The sequence below is a fragment of the Micrasema longulum genome, unplaced genomic scaffold (genome assembly GCF_059751315.1).
Source record: "Micrasema longulum isolate JH-2025_06_02 unplaced genomic scaffold, ASM5975131v1 h1tg002909l, whole genome shotgun sequence".
NCBI lineage: Eukaryota > Metazoa > Arthropoda > Insecta > Trichoptera > Brachycentridae > Micrasema > Micrasema longulum.
The window spans coordinates 14,123-35,761 of NW_028280028.1; the positions used below are offsets into that span (position 1 = coordinate 14,123).

Genomic DNA, 21,639 nt, shown 5'->3' on the forward strand with positions numbered 1-21,639 from the left:
TCACATAGTATTATTGTTTATTTTTTAATTTAAACATAGCTTCAGAGAATTAAAGAAGGTGCTTGTCCAGTTGAACGAATGAGATTTTTTATATTGTGTTAAAGATTTTCTATTGTATCTATAGGTTATGTTAAATATAAGACCCCCATTTTTATATTTTTTACAATAAACGCAAAAAAATACCCTCGTATTTATTTTATTAAAAAAAATATTCTACAAAAATTATGTATGTGAAAAAGTACACCTAATCCATGAGGCATTATGTAATAGACGTTCAGTACATAAAAAAAATAAAAAAATTAGTAGACTCTCAAACTAAGCCAATTTTTTTTTAAAAATATTTTTATGTATCAGTATTATCTGCGCTGTGGTTTTTTAAGTCCTGTAATTATGACGTCACAAGTTCTCTTCGTTGAGTTCTGCTGATTGGCAAATTGGCTTCTCTTAAACCAAAAATCTATCACAATTGGTTGATTTGGATGAACTATGGTCCTTAAAATATATCTTGATTAGAATGACAGCTGTCAGCAAAAGTGACGACATAACTTTGTAGTAACGTCTAAGGAGTCATTTATATGACACACGAAAAATCATTAGTATCTGGCGAGTTAATTTATTTTTTTAATACAATGCTTGACATATAAATCAACATAAATATATAAAATCAGCTTTAAAACTTTAGAAAAACCAAAATAAACCTAATTATTAATGACGTTCTTACAAGGTTACATCATTTTGCAAAAACGTTAGAGATGGGACAAATTGATCAATGTAAATTGATTGAATAAAAAATAATTCATTTGATGTTGTTCATGAAAAAAGTATAAATGTCTTATTTTTTGGTGAATAATTGTCTTAAACACACTATAATAGGCGTGTTTTTGTGTTTTTATATCAATTTTCGAAAACAGAGCTTCATGTTTGCATGAAAAAACTGATAAAATCGATTTGATCAGTACATGATCAGTGATTAGTAATTTCCCATCACTATTGACATTAGTTTGGCAGCTGTCATTTTAATCAGGCTATATTTTAAGGACGATAGTGATGCTGTTCAAAGAAGTTTGTTTTTATTGAAATCATTTTTACAGTACAGTACAATGTACTATACATATTTTCCAATATTAATTTTTTGTTGCATCTCTATGTAGGTAAACCCGTACTAAGATAGATGCAAGTTGTATGTGTATGGCGTGGTATCAAGAAGCGACAGCAAGGTTATCCACGATCACTCGCTCAAGTATTTTTTAATTCACCCAAATGACAGCGCACATATCCTATATCTATATATGTATATATATATATATACATATATAAATTTATTTATTTATTTTGTTGTATCATTGCCAGTCTTAACTAGGGTTAGTATCTCGTATGTAAGGGTTTGTGAAATAAAAAAATTGAAAAATTGAATTGAATCTTATATGATATTTATTTAAGAAGGTAAACATGAACAGAAAATATAAAAAGAAAAATAATGAAACCCACTAAACCGCAAAACTGGCTTGTCAGCAGGTTTCTTATTTTTCCTTTACAAAGAAAAACGTTAGAGAAATTATATAAATTTAAAAAGTAATATAAACATTATTAAGAACTAAAAGCATACATATTTTTTTCACAAAATTCAAATAGATGACTGTTAACATAAAATAATAATGAATATAAAGCCTTGTTATATATTAGCCATTTAATGATTTTTTTCTTATAAGTTTTGTCAACATTTTCTTTTAAGATCTGCTTAGGAATCTTATTGAAAATTTTAGGAATTGTATAATGAAGTGTTCTTTGTTTACAAACCTCGGTACTGACAAGCCTTCACGTCGTGCTAGACTTGTATTATGTGTATGTAAATACCTTTTCTGGTAGTTACTATCAAATCGATATCTAGTAACAAATTTGAGCCATAGAATAGCATTTAAGGATAGGCACCCTTGCTTTTTAAAAAGTTCGGCTACCTCTTCTTTATCTATTCTTCTTCTTCCTTATTCCTTTCACAACTGAAATGATGAATTGTCACCCGTGGCCAACGATGATGTAATGACCTTGACCCAATTAAGGGTCGATGACCTTACATAATTAAACGTCATTTAAATACAATACATATCTTTATATATATATATAATACCTCTGAACATGTGATGTCACCGTACTCCTCCTAAACGGCTTAACCGATTTACATGCTGTTTTCAGAGAAATATAGATCTTTGCGCTGTGCATGTTCGTAGATATTAAAATCTTTCATCGAATATGTAAAAAAGAAGTTAGGAGCATAAATGTTTTATTCATCGATCTACCAGGGTTGCGTTCGAGGAGAATGCATTTGCCAAAAAATGAAAAGATGTTGTTTTTTTTGTGTATAAAAAAAATTTGTTTTTGAACGTTTACAAACAGCATTTGTTTTTTGTGGATCTCAATCAGATTCTTGCCTTAAATTCTTATAATTTTACCCATGTATTTATTTTTACTGGATTTTTGGTAGCATTAAAATAATATTAAATTCAATACATTTTTAAAAATCGTATTCCTACACAAGTACACCCCTTTGTTGGTGAGACAACCGGAGTTTGACGTTTGCAAAAAGAATGCCATATTTGAAAAAATTTGAAAAAATATTTATTTTATGTTTTGGAATTCAACCATAAACAAGTAGCTAGGTACCTACTTAAATTCATTATTTAAATATTAACAATCTTTAGCTTTGGAATTCAATCACAAAAAAGTACCTAGGTACTTATTAATGAAAAGTCTTTTTCAAGCTAATAGTAAGAAAGCCAACGTTCGGGCACGATATAATCCTTAGCTTACCTCTGTTTTGACTAAAATGATCTCATCGATGTTTCTTTTTTCAGATGTCTCAACATTGCTGGAATAGAGGATTATCCAGAACTTCAAGTCAAATTACCAAGATGTTGGAGTCTACCGGATTTGGGTAATTTTCCATTCAAATCTTGCAAATAAAGAAGGGGTCTCTGGCACTAGTGGGTAGATTATTCCACAATCGAGCAGCTACTATTGTGAAAGAGCAGGCAAGAAAATTAGAGTGATGAAAGGGTATTAAAAGGGTTTTCTCGTTATTAGAACTAAGAGATAGTCCGTAATATTGGTTGTGGCTCGTGCAGTATGCGCCGTTGATCCATCCTGTTAAAACCACATGTTTCCTAATCCCAAAATTCTCAGTAAAGACCGCCAATAGATTTATTTATTTATTATATATACGGCCTCAGCCAATTACAACAGTTACATGAAGAAACATAAATGCAAGAAACTGAACAAAAATAACATAAAACTATTTAGCAAAGACAAACAAGGGCAAAACAATAATTGTATACAATATATTCATAAAAACGAAAGACCTAAAACTTTGAGCTAAACCATGCCAATCCAACTTCATCCCACATTGTTTAGTCGCGAAGAGATCTACGAAAAGCCTGAAGAATTCCAAGTTGTGTGATGAATTGACTAATCTACACATTCTGGACATTGGGGCATAAAAACCAAAGTTGCTCTTAGAAGATTTTATAAATAGCAGATTTTGACTTCTGGTGACACGGTTGGGAACATGAAAAGAAATTGATTGCATCAGAGATGGGACATCACTTAAAGCATTGAGTATTTTGAAAATGCATATAAGGTCCATCTCAGTTCTACGTCTCTCCAATGAAGACAGATTAAGAGATTGCTCTATTTCAAAATAGGATGCCCGATTGCGTGGCACGTCGTCTGGTCGATACTCCGGGGTCCTCTGCAACATCTTCAGCCTTCAGAAGGTAGCCAGCTGGCAAAGCGGAGAGCAGGAGCAAACAGTGAGATTTTTTACCCGGAAAACACTCATCTCGTTCTATTTCACACAGAACTATACATAATATTCCCTTCTCAAAAAGGTCCCGAGACTGCCGACATTGTAATGTAAAAAAAATGTTTTCTGGTTGCAGGTGCCACCATGAGGCAGAGCCTGTCGCCTCCCCTGCTGCAGCAGGCGGCCTTCGACGACACAGTATACCGGGTCGACATCATGAGGAACGTGGGAGTGCGCACGGAAGCGGGGGCGCCCTCGCCTCCCGCAGGGCACAGCATCCGCTTCTCAAGCTTGCCGGCAAGTTCAATGCATAATTCTTAATTTGAGATTTTCGCAACAGGGATGAAGCTGATGAGAATTTGGTAGTCTAGGCATTTACAGAGCTTATGATCAGGGTCAAGCGATCACTCTGCACACTGTGTAATATTCATATTTGCAGTATGAAGAGTCAAAGTTAGCTGGTAAATGATTTTTGACTCGTGAATCTGGCATTATCAGTATTATTTTGACATATTACAACAAAGCTAAAGAACATTTTAGAGAAGGCAATATAGAAGTCTAGGCATTTACAGGGCTTATGACCTGTCATTGGCTGGTTTAAGTGGCCACTTTAAATACTGTGTAACATTCACCATTCTCTAAAATGTTCTTCATCTCTGTTGTAATATGTTGAATCCAGTCCTTGTCTACAAAAATTAGTACAAACTCAAAATATTGTTCATAAATCCACCTGGTCCATGAAGAAGTATAGAAATTGAAAAATAAATTTTTTTAGGCGTTGCCTAGTATGTAGGTGAAATAATTCAATTAGACGAATCTCACCCGCATAAATAAAGGTTTCAGCTCTTTAACTTCACAAACACCAACAGATGAAAGAATTGTAGGGATATAGATGTTAAAATATGAGCAGAATGGTGAATGTTACACGGTGTGTAAAGTGGCCACTTAAACCAGCCAATGACAGGTCATAAGCCCTGTAGATGCCTAGATTTCTAAATTACCTTCTCTAAAATATTTTTCATCTCTGTTGTAATATGTTAACATTTCTTTATAATATATACAGGTACAATTAAAATAAAATACATCTGAAGAAAATTTAAACTAGGACAAAATTGTGTTTCCAGGCCATCGCTCTGTCGACACAACCGGTTGAAGAGGCGGCGCCAGCCGAACAACCAACCGTCAGCGGAAGGTTGGAGATCAGAATACAGGCGCCCACGAGTTCACCCCTGCACTCTGGTTAGTAATACGTCGTTTGATCGCTTTTCGGGCAAAAGGCACTAACCCAAGCGACGCCATTTTGAGAAAACAAGGCAAATCAGATTTTTGTGATTTGAAGTGGTTTTATGTACGCAACATTTATTTATTTATATAAAGATACATATTACATAAATATTAGGGTTTAAGAAGCAAACTTATAAATCTCCATTAAAGGAGTTACTGAGATATTTGCAAAAAAATTGTAAAAATAATTGTGAGATTTTTAACTACGCTTCACCAGCTCAATGGAGAATGTTAAGTTTGCGGAGTCAAGTGGTATAGTTGAAATATGTTTTTGTAAGATTTAGAGACGGTTTTGAATTACGCTATTATTTAGGTAGGTGGGTATGCATAGTTTATTTTGGCATCAATAACTAATTTTCCGTTTTTGGTGGAGATTTCTAAGTTTGCTTCTAATACCATCACTTGAACGCAGAAAGCAGCCAGTCCACAATTTCGGAAAAATGCGATATTGATGTTATCGGGTGCAGTAAGGTCGATTCTATGTTCTGCTGAAAACAGCCAGACCGCTTTCATATAAAAAACTGTATTAATCACCTCCGGAAAAAGGTGTTGATCACAATAATGGCATTTCTCAATTTGCAGAAAACACCCAAAAATCTAGAAAAATCTTATGGTACTTTAAAAATCTTTTAAACTGGTCAAATACACAATAAGATTCTTGTTTGTAATATATTAAAAAAAACTTATGTATTCATTGTTTATCGTTTGTTAAATTCAAAAACATTCAAACTATTGTGTCGATTTTATAATTTTTTATTTATATCCCTACAGAGATGAGGTAGAATTTTTTCAAATTCAGGATTATGGATATTCGAGCGTTTACAGGGCTCATGACCTGTCATTGGCTGGGTTAAGTGGCCACTTTAAGTAGGTACTACAACATTCCCCATTCCGCTTATTAGCGAATATCCACACAGGTAACATTTTTGATTTTTGTATATATGTTACTAATCGAGAAACCATCCACAAGCGAGTTGGAACGCCATCTATGTATTGATATTGAAGATTTTATAATTCACTCTTTTCACAAAATGGCTATTATCTCAGTTTCACCTTTCTATGGCTGGCTGCTTTCCGTATAACTACGTTCAATTGTTGCTACAGTCCGCTTTTCGTCAACAGGTAGTATTTTGTAAAAGCAGTTTGAGGTGTTTTCTCTGAATTGTGGTTTATTAATTTTCCCGTCGGCTCGTTGGGCAAAATTAAACAAAAATTTAACGCAGGATTTTTTATTTAAAAAAGAATCATTACCCAATTGTCGTTTCCACAGCCAAGATGCAAGCCACCGTTCTGGACAAGAAGGGCAAATCCCCTCCCCGCGTGGGGCTGAGCAACGGGGCCCTCGGAGGCCACAGCCCCAATATAGACGACCCCTCAGTCTACTTTGACGCTACAGAGAATAACCGAGAACAAAATAGAGACAATGAGAAGTCCCCCAGCCCGAGCCAACAAAAGGTAAAATATTTCATTAACATGAAAAAATGAGGTCTTCTTTTATGAACTGTTTCTTATAATGGCAGGGGAAGCTGATTACATGATTTAAAAATAAACAACAACAACAAAAATAAACCATCACGCCGTTTCCCCGTAGGGGTAGGCAGAGAGGATAGAACGCCATAACACTCTATCTTGGCATACAGACCTCGCTTCCTCTACATTCATACATCTCCTCATGCACGCACGCCGATTATTCCTACTTTTGACATGTCCATCTTCAAGTATTTGATGGACTTGATCAAAACAAGCTTGCAGATTAAAAATATAATTTGAAGATTCTGTATTTGGAAACTATAGTCCTTAAAATGTAAGATGATTAGAATGACAGTTGTCAGAAAAACTGACGACATAACTTTGTAGTAACGTCTAAGGAGTGATTTATATTGACACACGAAAAATCATTAGTATTTGGTAAGTTAATTTATTTTTTTAAACAATTCTCGACATATAAATCAACATCAATATATAAAATCAGCTTTAGAACTTAAAAAAAACTAAAATATACCTAATTATTAACGACGTTCTTACAAGGTTACATCATTTTGCAAAAACGTTAGAGATGGGACAAATTGATCGAATAAAAAAAAATTCGTTTGATAATGTTCACGAAAAAAGTATAAATGTCTTATTTTTGGTGAATAGTTGTATTCAACACACTATAATAGGTTTGTTTTTACGTTTTTTTTTTATCAATTTTCGGAAACAGAGTTTCATGTTTGCATGAAAAAACTGATAAAATCGATTTGATCGGTACATGATCAGTGATCGGTAATTTCCCATCACTATTGATTTGAGTTTGACAGCTGTCATTCTAATCATCTTACATTTTAAGGGCTATAGTATTTGGAAGGACTATTTTTCTGTGATAGGACACCGTTGACATATTATGTATCACATTGGACATGTGGCGTTCGAAGTGGCTGTTTTTGGCAAATAAATTTTAAAAGGAATCGGCCATTGCTAAGTGTTGACATTAAACAAACTTTTGTCCAAGTATTGTAATAAAATAGTGTAGAATAAAGCATATATTGCGTGGTTAGTAATATTGTCACAGAAAAAATATTAATTTATAATTATATTAAGGTCAAAGCACCAAGGAATGACCGTTTAAGGTTCAGTTTGTAGTGGAATCCACATTAAAGGTATAAATTTCATTATTTAAGCGTACAAAATAAAAGAAAACAATAAAAAACACATAAATTTTTCTAAGTACTTTTACTTTTTTATTGAAATACGAGTATTACATTTTTTTTTATTTTTCCAAGCGAGCATCGATAACTTCGGCACATTATACCACTCTGTTAAAATGCTGCTGTTTAATAATCGCGCTGCCTCCGTTCTTCCAGTCAGATTACTATTCATCCGTTTCTCTTCCCAGAGCCAGCCGAGTCCGCGGCCCGAAGTGCTGAAGAACGGCGGCATGGAGACGCTCGAAGACAGCCTGGTGCTGAAACAGCGCAGCGTCACCCCCGCCCGGAGCGCCAGCCAGGACGCGTCCCTTCTGCTGAGGAGGTTCCAGATCGTCGGCGCCCGAGACGACAGGTAACCACAGAGATTCATTCGTAAAACGATTAATATTTTACGGTACGCTGCTTATTATTAGAAAACTGGTAGCACTAAGCAGATTTAACTCTTCCATCTGAAGAAGCTCAGTGGTATTAAAAAAAATACATATTTTTTATTTGACTATCAAACTAAACCAAAATGAAATTATTTGTATTTTTATATATCGTATTATCATCAATATGATTTTTTTTTTAATTTTTGAAATCACACTGCCCGTGACGTCACGACTTCAAGTCTATGAATTTTTCTGACATTTCAAATAAGAACCCCGTACCTGTCAAAATATGCTAAACATTGAAAAACATTAACAAATTACAGCAGAGACGGAGAACATTTTAGAGAAGGGAATATGGAAGTCTAGGTATTTATAGCCACTTTACACACTGTGCAACATTCACCATTTCGCCTATGTTTAAACATCCATATTTCTTCAATTCTTCCATATGTTGATTTTAGTGAAGTTAAAGAGCTGAAACTTTTATTGATATAACCGATTTAGTTGGTTGGTATAACATTAATCTGGGTTGCGGAAAACGGGACAGTGAAATGTCAATTTTGTCGATTTTAGTTTGGCAAAATTAGTCCAATGCGCAGTTGTCTTTTTAGCACAGTATCGGGGAGACGTTTCGTCGTCCACCTTTCGAAAAAGCGTATCTAGAATTTAAATTTTTTTTAGATGACAGACTGAAATTTTCGCCTTTAAAAATAATTTTTAAAAAATCCTAATTTTTCAAGGTTTTTTAAAAATGATTTTTATGTCCATTTATTCCATATACAGTGAAACCTCTATCTATCGTTCCTCAAATAATCGTTTTCCCGGATGTGTCGTTTATTTCTTCCAACTCCGAAATAATTTCATATAAAACATACAAAAATTGATCGCATCGATCGTTTCCCTATCCACCATTTTACCGCATTCATCGTTTGAATTACGATGCGTATTTGACATATTTAGTGTATGTTCTAATGCGCAGAACGTTCGAAAGAGAAAGCGAGATATTATGACAATTAGAACAAGTTAAGGTTTCTGAAGATGATTGGCTAAGACTCGATACACAGACGAATTTCAACAATTTTGTCACATTTATTTTATTTTATTAGGGAAATCAACAGTTCTACATACATATTTTTAGTAAACAAACAGATATAGTGTATAAACTCAGAACTAATAACAGATTTCCACATAGTATACAAAGTTAGTAAAGAAAATATATATTACATATCAAATAAATACATACAATTTATACATATAAAAATGTTATTTTCAAGTACTCAATAATCAAGGATTTTAAAATATTTATTTTAAGAACATTAAGTTACTGTAAATTGGGCGGGATAAGGACAAAAATGCTTGAAGAGAGGATAAGGAGGGGGGGGGGGAGATGTACATATTTATTATAATAATGTCTACTAAGTTACATAATACATTTTTAGTGTAAATTTAAAATCTGACAGAGTGATGTTTGTATAATCTATATTTTTAAATTTGACGACAATATTCCAACGTGTGGGATAGAAACTATCGAAAGCTCGTGTGACGCAAGGTTGAAGGAGACAGCTGAAGAGGTCGATATTGATGAAGAGATGCCGCCGCCTGTACCTTCATTTTCAGAAGCTTGCACTATCTTCGAATGATTAAAAACATTCTACTACTCGCATTCAATAACTGATGCCGAAAAAAATATTATTTGCAAAGCCGAAAATATAATGTTGACTTACGGGAATAAAACAGGAAGAAAACAAACGTCGATGAAAGATTATTTCTAATGCAATAAACTTTAATATTTTTTTTGTTTTTGTTCTGCTTTCAAATTTTATTTAAATACATTTATTTACACCTGAAACTTGTATCTTTTTTAGAATTGTAACCTGCCAATGGTAATGCAGATTGCCAGGGCGGTATCTTCACCCGATCTTGTCTGCTTGTGTGTTGACCTCTTATTCCCGCATTCATTGTTTTCCCGCATTCGTAGTTTATTTATATAAGCCCCTTTAAAAACTTAAGATAGATGTTTCACTGTATATACAGAACTTATTTTTTATTAAAATATTAATTACTCAATTTTGTCAAAAAACGAGATACACATTTTTGAAAGATGGACGACGATTTGCGACGCTTATCTTCTCAAGCTGCTCGCTTAAAATTAATATGATAATATTCATACGTTTTTCCATCCAGGACGCCGAAGACGCCGAGACCCTCTCCCCTGCTTCAGGTGCGCAGTGCGGGCGCCGTGCCCTGCTTGCCCCCGTCCGCCGGGCGGGCCGAGCGAGAGGAGGAGGAGGAGGAAGAGGAGGAGGACGAAGAGGAGGAGGAGGAGGAGGAAGACGACGAAGAGGAGGAGGAGGACGAGGGCGGGGACAGGAAGGGGCTGCAGCACACCAAGTCTACGGGAGATATCTTGGACGGGAACAGAGGTGAGGAAATAGCCGTGCGTTATTATCTTCCAGCCGCAGACTCACTGCACAGACCGTAGTTGTACAGATCTATAGAAATAAATAGAAATAATATCATCATCATCATTCCCTTTCCGCACCTAATGGTGCATAGGGTACTGCATCGGTACACCAATCGCAGTGTTTATTGATCATTTTTCTTACGCTTCAGGTACCAGTCCAGGGACTATGAAATATTTTTGTGAAAAAACACCTTTTTAAATAAATGTTTCATGTCAACCACGTCGGGAATCGAACCCGAGACCTCTTGCATGGTAGGCAAACGCGCTGACCACTGCACCACTAGGCTGAGCCTTAAAATATAGCTTGATTAAAATGACAGCTACCAAATTAATAAAGTCAATAGTCATGGGAAATTACTGATCTCTGATCATGTACCGATAAAATTGATTTTATCAGTTTTTTCATGCAAACATGAAACTCTGTTTCCGAAAATTGATATAAAAAACAAAAACAAGACTATTATAGTGTGTTTAAGACAATTATTCACCCAAAAATAAGACATTTACACTTTTTTCATGAACAACATGATATTAATTATTTTTTTTATTCGATCAATTGACATTGATCAATTTGTCCCATATCTAACGTTTTTGGAAAACGATGTAACCTTGTAAGAACGTCGTTAATAATTAGGTTTATTTTAACAATGTTTGAATATGTCCAAATGCTTGCAGACTGGCTGGATTTCCTCCCTAGGGAGTTATTCTTATTTAAATTTATTTCAACAGAGAGGGAAAACATTTTTGAGAAAGGAATATGGAAGTCTAGGCATTTGCAGGGCTTATGACCTGTCATTGGCTGGTTTAAGTGGCCACTTTACACACTGTGTAACATTCACCATTCTGCCCATGTTTGAACATCCACAATTCCTCAACTCTTCCATCTGTTGACTTTTGTGAAGTAAAGGAGCTGAAACCTTCATCACGCGGGTGGGATTCATCCGGCTGAACCAAATCACCCACTAGGCAACGCCTGAAAACAGTTTTCCAATTTTAATACTTCTTCTTTTACCAGGTAGTTAATTCAACAATGTTCGAGTATATCCGAATGCTTGCAGACTGTCTGGATTTCCTCCCTAGGGAGTTATTCATATTTAAATTAATTTTATTTTAGTTTTAAAGCTGGTTTTATATAATTGTGTTGATTTATATGTCAAGCATTGCATTTAAAAAATAGATTAACACACCGGACAAATGATTTTTCGTGTGTCAATATAAATCACTCCTTAGATGTTACTACAAAGTTATGTCGTCACTGTTGCTGACAACTGTCGTTCTAATCAAGCTCATATAGCTATAATTATGCCGATTTTTAAGTGTATGAAAGTTTTGTTCATAATTTATTCTGTATACAACTATGTTTATTTTTTTATTTACGACTATTTTATTGGAATTGATATACTGAACTTGTGACTATTGGGATCTTTCTGAGTTACCTTTAGGGGATTTTGTGCGGTTTGAGACGCTTCCCAACCTATAATCCCTTGCTCTATTTTACTTTAGCGTAGCGCAAAGCAAACTGTCCTCAAGCTTTGTACATATTTTCAATTGTTATATGTTTTTATTTTTTCTCACAGACCAAAATAGAATACTGTCCGTGCACTTGGAGAGGGGCAGAGCGCGACAGCGGACGCCATCGTTGGGAGGCGAAAATCCCGCTCCGATCAGAGACGTGAGTTGCTTTCATTCGTTCTTTATGTAAATTAATTTGCACTTACAAATTTTATTAAAATTTTAATCCCACTTTTCTGTGCACTGTATGTAAATATGAGTCTATGATTGTGCAATATTAATTAAAACATGAAAAAGAAATGTCGACTGATGTTTGGATCGAGGGTATTTGCTGAAAAGAACATGCAAACAAACTGTCACATCATTCTGTCATTGTATACAGACCGAGCTTTCTCTACATTCATACATCTCATGCCTGCACGCCGATTATGCCGACTGTTGACATGTCCAAAGTTGAGTCTTCCTCGGTCTTTCTGCATCCATCAACACTCGCATTGTAAATCTTTTTAGCCGTCCTTTCACTGTCCATACGCTCCAAGCCAAAGCAGAATTCCTTTCTTGATTTTCAGCCAGTTCAAAAACCGTTTGGACGCTATTTTGAAGGAAGAAGAACTTGGACAAAAAAGCTACGGCTACCTGCCTATAACGAATAATAATAATAATTAACAAATAAATATTTCGAATGCGCATTGCTCGATGTTACGTCTTCTCAGTACTTTTTTACGGCGTCGAAACGTGGACACTTCAAAAAAGATCGAAGCCTTTGAAATGTGGTGCTACAGGAGGATATTAAAAATCTCCTGGGTGGATAGAGTCCGAAACGATGATGTTCTCCGACGTATGGAAAAAGATAAAGAGGTACTGAAGATCATAACGAAAAGAAAACTCGAGTATTTTGGGCATGTGCTGAGAGGCGAAAAATATAAATTTTACAAGTCATTCTACGGGGAAAGATTGAAGGAAGACGCGGTGCGGGTAGAAGGCGCATCTCTCGGCTTAAGGACTTGCGTGACTGGTTCCATTGCAGCACTCGGTCCTTGTTCAGGGCATCTGCCAACAAAGTGAGAATCGCCACGATGATTTCCAACCTCCATCGGGGAGAGGAACCCATAAGAAGAAGGAAAAATATTTCTCAATGAAAAGTTACACGATCCTTCTTGTAAAGTTTATCCAAAATGAAAGGATTTTACACACTTTCGTGACACAAGCGGGCGTTTTGGTTTCGAAAATGGTTTTAGTGCCTTTGACCCAAACATCTTTCGGTATTTTAATATTTTTATTAGAAACTGTGTATCCTAATACTTCTGCTGCTAGGCATAATCGCACACATTTTTATTAATTCATCGAGTTTATTTGCACTTGTAACTTTGAGATATATCCTCATACTGTATCATGTCCAAATCTTCTGTTCCATTGATCGGCTCTTACTACCAAAAACATCTACATACATGCTTAGTAAACACATATATACATATTAACTCACTAAAACATAGACGGAGAACATTTTAGGGATGGGAATACGGAAGTCTAGGCATTCACAGGCCTATGACTATCAATATGGATATTGTGTTTTCATACATTTCAACTTTCAAAACTTAATTATAGAAAACATCAAGATTTGTGACGATGTTCTATAAAAATTTGACAGTTACAAAGTTCAAAATTAACATGCATCGTGACGTATTAGGGGCGTGGCCAATGCGATGACCGTATTTGAGGGAATTCAAAATTATATTCTTTTTGAGAGAATTCAAAATTCAAAATTTTTATAATTTTTTAAAAATATTATAAAGAGGTTTAAAGTTTATAACTGTATATATTTTTTAAATTATGTATCTTTATATGGATAAATAAATAAATAAAAATATTTTTGCTAGTTAAATTTAGATATGTACACTAGAGTGGGCCGATGATGTACGATTTTTTTTTTTAGACATCAAAGTGAAAGAGGTCTAAAAAGTTGCATTTTGGATCACATTGAACGTAAAAATTATTTAAAAAAATATTCCATGCTACTTTTCGACCTCAACTGAGGTTTGAAGTTTATAACTGTCTGAATATTTTTTAATTATCTATATTGATAAAATTATTTTTTGTTAGTAAAGATATAACTTAATCACATTACAAATTTGAACACGTTTTAAAAGTACCGAAATGCAAAAAGTTTACACTCCACGGAACTGATTCCGTTGAGCGCCTGGCTAATATTGACGAAAACAATGACTCATTAAAACAATGCTACCCATTTGTTGCAAAACAAAGTGCAACTCACGCCCTTAGATGCTTATTTAATAAGGTTTAATGCACATTGTAAAATTTAATTGGACTGATTTTCTCACTTAAATACGAAATGACAGCCGGTTTAGCGCAAACAATTTACTTTTTCGAAACATTAAGCTCGGGCCAAAAGTAGTATCAAATATTTCCCGAGTAATTCAAAAGGCAACTTTTTAGACCCCTTTCATTTCAAAAGTTAGAAAAAAATATCAGCCCACCCTACTGTCCGGCGACCGTGAAATATTCTGTAATGTAAAAACACCGTTTCATGTCAATCATGTCGGGAATCGAACTTGAAGCCTTTGCACGGCAAGCGAATGCGCTGACCATTGCGCCACGAGGCCGACGAGATTGTCGTCATGTCAAAGAAAACATTTTATTTATTAAATTATAATTTCTACACTTCCTCATTGATAAACAATTATTAAGCCTCCTATTTTGTCGTATTGATATGCCCTTCGCTCACTACACACGCACACCTCCCATACTGAGACGATGGTACGAGCCGCGCGTGGATTATGGGCCCTTCTGTTTTGTAGAAATCTTCAGGCGGCAGTCGAATTCCCATAGCCGTCGGTGCGCCCCCCGGAGCCCTAAGGCTGGCCAAGTGCGCCTCGTGGAGCGGCGTAGAGCAGCCCGCGCCGGAAAGCCCCCAAACGCCGTTAGATGTGAACGAGCTAACTCCAGGTAACGAAAGGGCAATCGAAGAAACGCGCATGTCCAAACACGTTTCTTTTGAACACAGAAATATTTATAGTTTTATTTATCATAGAAACAAAATAATATTAAGGCAAGTTATAAGTTGTGCGCATTTTTTTCCAAATTTAAAGTAAGCACCAAAAATTGGTTAAGGTCATTCGAAAGAAGATTTTCTGCTCTACAAAAGTTACATATATTATTTTATTACAAATCTTTAAAATGGAATGTCATTCAAAATGATAAAAATAATAATTGTATTGTTATCTTACCGAGAAAATATTTTAAAAACACAAATTAACATGGCACTAAACATTCCCAATGGTGTATTCTTAATTTTCATTCATATTTCATTGTAGATTAGATTTGCTTAATTTAGTTGCTGTTAATAACGTTGAGTTTCAATAACCAATTATTGATTTTGCTGGTGGTTATTCTGTAGTAGTTTGCATTAATTGTAAAACAAACAGATATGGAGTATGTTTTTAAAACAAATCATTTAGAGTTAACGCTACGAAAGAAGTCCCGTCCTACAGGCAGCGCTGCGATCGCCAGACGAAATGTCGCCATACTAAATGATTTTATTTCCTCACATAAATGACCCATATTTAATATTTTAACATTTTCTGTGTCACTGGGTATTGCTATGGCAGTTCCCAGCAGGCTGCGAAATTTGGAATCAAAGTAACTCTCATTTGAACCGCTGTCGTGTCGATAATTTGTCGTGTCTTAGGTATACATAATATCCAGAGAATAATATGTTAAAAAAATAAGAGCATCCTGTAACGAAAAACTTCCTCAGAGGCGTGAAAAACGACAATGTCCAAAGTAATATTATTCAACATAGAGATAGATTACAGAACAGGCATAACCATTTTTTTTTTTTAATGCCAATCAACAGGCTTAAGTAAGCCCTAATAGATTGGCATTAATGAGTAATGCTTAATCTAAACAGTCTTAAAATCTACTTAAATTTACAAAATGTATAATTAACAAAAGGTATAAACATGGCATAATCTAGGCGGAAATGGCAAGTGTGACATCGCGAGTCAGGAGAGACAACACCGCTTGCTTCTTGAATGCCTGCCCTTGCTGTAGGAACACATCGGCAGTACCGTTCAGTGAGATTTCGTTCACTGTTCTGAGGATCCTCGGCAGAGGGGAACATAATCCGATGTTAGTTTTATAATTTCCCACAGCAAAGACAGGATTGGTACGCAAGTTACGGCGAGGCACATTAAGGTTTATCTGAGCAATCCAGAACATAAAGCATTGCTGTCTAAGGTAATTTTATCCGGAACACGAAAGCTGATGCTCCGCATAATTTCAGGGTTGTCAATAATACCGCGCAACAATCGAAAGAAGTGCGTTGTTAAATACACATTCCTTCTGGTCTTCAAACTGCTGAATGAAATGAACCTTCATGAAGAATTTTCGCTTACAAACTTGAATGTTTTTTAAACTGACAACACCAAGTACAATTACCTGTCATGGCTGCAATATGACAATGAATTTTTCATAATGGAATTAAAATGTCCTTATTTTTCCACAAACTGTTCATCTTTAGAATCATTTCACGGCCATTAGTTTTCGACACCTTTGGCATATTTGATAATAAATTTAAAAGCACTTTCTCAACACTTCTCACTCGTAAAACAATGTTAAGAATCAAAGATGGCTGACAAACGGTGTCTTCTGTTATTACTTTTAGTTCTTCAGTTTGCCACCGGGGGACTTCTTTTATGGCGCCGACTCTAGTAGCTTAATTCATTTCATTGAAGGAAATATTCACTTGTAAATATGACAATGTCCCGTTGTCATTTTAAATACATATTTGCGTTTTTATGATTCACCCAAACATCAACATTTAGGTGCACTTTTCACAACACAATTTTGATCTAAATCTGTTGCAGCAGAGAGGGAAAACATTTTGAGAAGGGAATATCGAAATCTAGGCATTTACAGGGCTAATGATCTCTCATTGGCTGGTTTAAGTGGCCGCTTTACACACTGTGTAACATTCAACCTGTAAATGCCTAGATTTCCATATTCCCTTCTCAAAATGTTTTCCCTCTCTGTTGCAACAAATTTAGTTTCAAATAACTCCCTAGTGAGGAAATCCAGCCTGTCTGCAAACATTTGGACACACTTAAAACACTGTTGGTACAATTTCGCCGTAAATAATCATGTTCTTTTTTCTAATTAGCTCTCAGAAGAAGGCGTCAGAATGCGGCGGACAAGTACGTCACAGACCCCTCACAGCTGGCCCTGCGCTTCAACCGGCCACGAGGACGACCTCAGTGGCCGGTGCAAGCTCCAACTCCTGAACTACTTCTAAATAGGTAACCTTTTTTCTTCTGCTTTCAATATCTAGTATTCAGCATCGTGCACAAGGTTTTTAATCTAATTAGGAGTTTCTTTATGATTTAAAAAAATAAATTATTTATTTACGGACACTGTCCATTTATACAATTCATAGGGTATTAATATTACAATATAAGAATATATAAAAACATTAAAAATAAAGAAAAGAAGAAAAAAAAAACACCGTGTAACATTTCAATTATTTTTAAATTTATTATTATAATTTATTTTTTTTACAATATACATAAGAGGTAAAACAGAGTATAAAAAAAAAAAGGATAATTACATAGCAATGAAATACATATTAGCAGTAAAAATAGTAAAAAAAAATCCAGTATACAAGAAATGTTTATGTATTTTTGCTCCTATAATAGACAGGTATAATATTTTTGTGTAACATAAGAAAGAGAAAAGAAAATACTATGTAAAAGATTAGAAGAAGGTACTTTTTTATTTTATACTATTTTATAAAAAAGAATCAAACAATATTCCTTATTATTAAACAAAATAATCGTAGAAAAAAAGAGTTCATATCTTTAGTTTGAATCCAGGATAGTGCGTGTTTTTTAGAAGAAGGAAATTGAGTGCGGGCATTTAATTAACAGCCTAGTCGTCCAATTGAGTGTGATTTAACTGTTTGGCAGCTACATATGCACCAGCAAAGGTCCGCCTACAACAAATAATAATAATATATATGTCACCTTCCAGACAGAGCAGCCGCGGCGTGCCGACCCACCTGCTGATGTCATCGTCCTCCCAGCCGCTGGCCGGCCAGTCGGACAGCTCGTCCTCGTCGCCGCCGCCGCCGCCGCCCGCCGCGGCCGCCGCCGCCACCAACACGGCGCGCGCGCGGCGCTTCCGCCCCCAGCCGCCGCCCCACCCCCTCGAGGGCGCGGCCGACACGTGAGACGGGCGTTTCAGACCGCGATGACAGATCATGGTGCCTTGAACTGCAGTTTATCCATCGTCCACGTTGATAAATGCGCGCCGCCAAATGGCGCCGTACAATGTATCCGTAAAACACCCGATGATTGCCGGATTTTGGTGCATAATTCAAACGCCTTGTTACAGACATTAAGGACTGTGGTGACATTGTTAGAATAGAACGACCCGATTGCTCGTGGAACTTGTATTAATCCTTCATCCGTGTTGATGAAAGCGCGTCACCAAATGACGCTGTATAATATATCCTTATAGTTAGCAGATTGGGCTACATAATTCAAACACCTTGTTACAGATATTAAAGATTGTGATGACATCGTGAGAACAAAACAACCCGATTGCCTGGAACTTCTAATAATCTTTCATGTTGATAAATGCGCACAGCCAAATGATGCTGTATAATACATCCATAATACCATCTCATAGTAATAATAGTTACCTGATCACGGCGAATAATCAAAACACATTACAGACTGTGATGACTCTGTCGAAACTGAATGACCCGATTGCACGTAGAACTACGGATTATCGATCATTCATTTTGAAAAATACGCACTGCCAAATGGTGCTGTGTAAATTATCTGTGAACACACTTCAAAATATAAAAGTTTACTTACCATGCAAGCTCATATTATGTGCCGAGCCTTATTTAAAACCGGGCAATCTCTGCCAGCTGAGACTAATGAATGATTCACAGGTAAAATCCATGGCTTTTCTGCTTTTTTTTTTACCACAATGTAAAGAAAGGTTTCCAGTTAAAATGCGTAAGTGTGACATAAAAACGATAAGGGCATCCTTTCAATCTTCTTCTTGCGGTGCCTTGTCAGGTCCCCCGACGTCGGCGATCACTACGGCGAAAGCATCCCGGTCCCGCGCTACGCTTGTATTCCTCAGCCAGGGCAACTGCTTATTGGACTTAGCAATTCCTGGGAATTATTATCGCCATAGTGATTCCTGGGAAAAGATGACCACAGTTGTTTCCCGTTGCCTTCTCTCATGGTTACCTTCCCTTAGCCGGTTGGTTCTGGTTTGGAGGCGCCGGAAACTCGCCTTTCATCCTCTCGTTATCTGCTGTGATCACACCGTTGCGAGTGTGATCCCATTGTCCGGGGCTCGCAACGTGGACGCTGACGAGTAGGACTAGTCAGCAGTGTTGCCGGTGGAATGCAACTGGGCATTCGCAGCATTTTATAGAATCACAGCTTCCACCAAGAACCAAGATGTGACTCACTGCGACCCTACTGACAGTTTAAACCCCTTTCATTCTTTCAATGCGTGGTTTTAAATAATGGCTCGGGTCACGTGGTATAAATTACAGACCGCGATGACAATGTCAACTCGATCACGGTATCTTGAACGGATCGGTCCTGCTGCATGTAAAATGACTATTAATCGATCGTTCACGTTGATAAAGACACACCGCCAAATGGCACTATATAAATTAACTGCAATACCAAAATTATAATCAAATAACTGGATAGTGGTGAAAAACTTGCGTAAGACTTCGTTTAATATTAACGTATAAAAGTATATGACGCATGTGTTATTTTTTGCCTTATACTCCAAGTAATTTTGTAGCAGCTGTTTATCTCATTAGCCTTCTGATCGCATCGCTTTTTTTTTCATGCGTAAGTAGGCAAAACCAGGCTTTTTCTTATAGAATGCGTGATTCAAGCAATCTATGTAATTAATTGTCCTAATTAGCGATGCAGAATTATTTTTTTCTGGCCAATTTGACTATTTCGTTACATTGTTTTATTCGTCATTTGAATCACATTCTGTATTAAGGTCCCAGTTGGAAACAGCGCAGTTCGTAAGTAGCAATGAAAAATTATATGAAAATTAATTTCACATATTATGTAAATGCTAGATGGTGCGTGTATAAATATGTGAAATTAAAAATCATCAAAATTGAAATTCATCTGGAGGAACTCTAGCGGCCATCTGTTTAAATAAATAAAAGTTTTTTTTACTTAGCGAGTCCTAAAAAGTTAAACAGTTACTTCTCAATGAAATCACTGAAATTATTTAGTTATATTTTTTTCATCGCTAGACTGCTTACGCACAAGAAGCGTAACATATTTAACGGACATTTTTCTTTCCCTCGACTACCGCTGTTTATATATATATATATATATATATATATAGTCATTAGATTTTATAGTGAAGACTGTCATTTAAAAGCATGGTGCCAATTTACAAGCATTGGTGACATTTGTCATTAGTGTTTTGAATCGCCATTTTCGCGCGATTTTGTCATGTAGCGTTGATATTCATAGTAGCGTTATGCACGACACATAAATGTTAATTACATGCATTGGTGACATTTGTCATCATGTGTTACGAATTGCCATTTTTGCACGATTTCGTCATGTAATGGTGATATTCATAATAACGCTGTACACAACACGTAAATGTTAATTACATGCATTGGTGACATTTGTCATTAGTATTACGAATCGCCATTTTTCATGCAATTTCGTCATGCAATGGTGATATTCATAGTAGCATGCACGGCACATAAATGTTGATCAAAAATGTGAACGCTTATACATTTTTTGCGCATTTAATCAACAGATAAATATTTATTTAATTATCGCAAAATATCTGGAGTGAAAATGACGTGTATTGTAAAACCTTTTGTCTCTGTCTCATTCTGATTGCGAATAAGAAACAGAGACAGTTTTGATCTGAAATGTGAGCGTGCTAGAAGCAAACTTGGAAATCTCCACCAAAATTGGATTTGGTCATGCCATGTCTTTCTCGGTCTTCCTCATTTTTCGGCCGTTGTTTCACCGTGCATTCGCTCCACATGTCCAAACGGAGGCAGAAATCTTTTCTCATTGTCGGTGATGCTTATCTCCGCCTTACATAATGCACGGATCTCAACATCTTGACAACATCAATGTTTTTATCAACTCGAGAGGTGGAAGGTCGTCCAGATCTCGCAACGTCCTTGGCGTCTCCTCGGCCATCTTTAAAACGCTTTATCCATTTTAAAACTGGTGTTTTCTTCAGAGCACTATCACCATAAACAGTCCTCAGCATACCCGTAATTTCTTGCAAACCTTTCCCAAGCTTTACCAAAAACTTGATATTGAGTCGTTGCTCGGTGGTTATGTCAATTTCTATTTCAAATATTCAAATGTAAAACATCCTTTTGAATAAATATTTTATATCAGCCATGTCGGGAATCGAACCCGACACCTCTCGCGTGGTAGGCGCGCTTGCGCTGACCATTACACC

General features: G+C 35.9%; 1 protein-coding gene across 1 annotated transcript in view; it reads left to right on the forward strand.

Moving 5' to 3' along the window:
- The window catches only part of LOC148271364 (uncharacterized), a gene marked incomplete at its 5' end in the record, with an annotated part of 31,648 nt that extends 13,158 nt beyond the window's left edge, over positions 1 to 18,490 (forward strand). The window contains 10 exons of the mRNA XM_088241482.1: positions 2,850 to 2,929; positions 3,933 to 4,093; positions 4,921 to 5,035; positions 6,351 to 6,535; positions 7,956 to 8,119; positions 10,323 to 10,561; positions 12,180 to 12,274; positions 14,931 to 15,078; positions 17,294 to 17,429; positions 18,160 to 18,490. Coding sequence (XP_088097608.1) covers positions 2,850 to 2,929; positions 3,933 to 4,093; positions 4,921 to 5,035; positions 6,351 to 6,535; positions 7,956 to 8,119; positions 10,323 to 10,561; positions 12,180 to 12,274; positions 14,931 to 15,078; positions 17,294 to 17,429; positions 18,160 to 18,358 — 1,522 coding nt within the window. The remainder of the gene's footprint in view (positions 1 to 2,849; positions 2,930 to 3,932; positions 4,094 to 4,920; positions 5,036 to 6,350; positions 6,536 to 7,955; positions 8,120 to 10,322; positions 10,562 to 12,179; positions 12,275 to 14,930; positions 15,079 to 17,293; positions 17,430 to 18,159) is intronic.
- Positions 18,491 to 21,639: the final 3,149 nt, after the last annotated feature.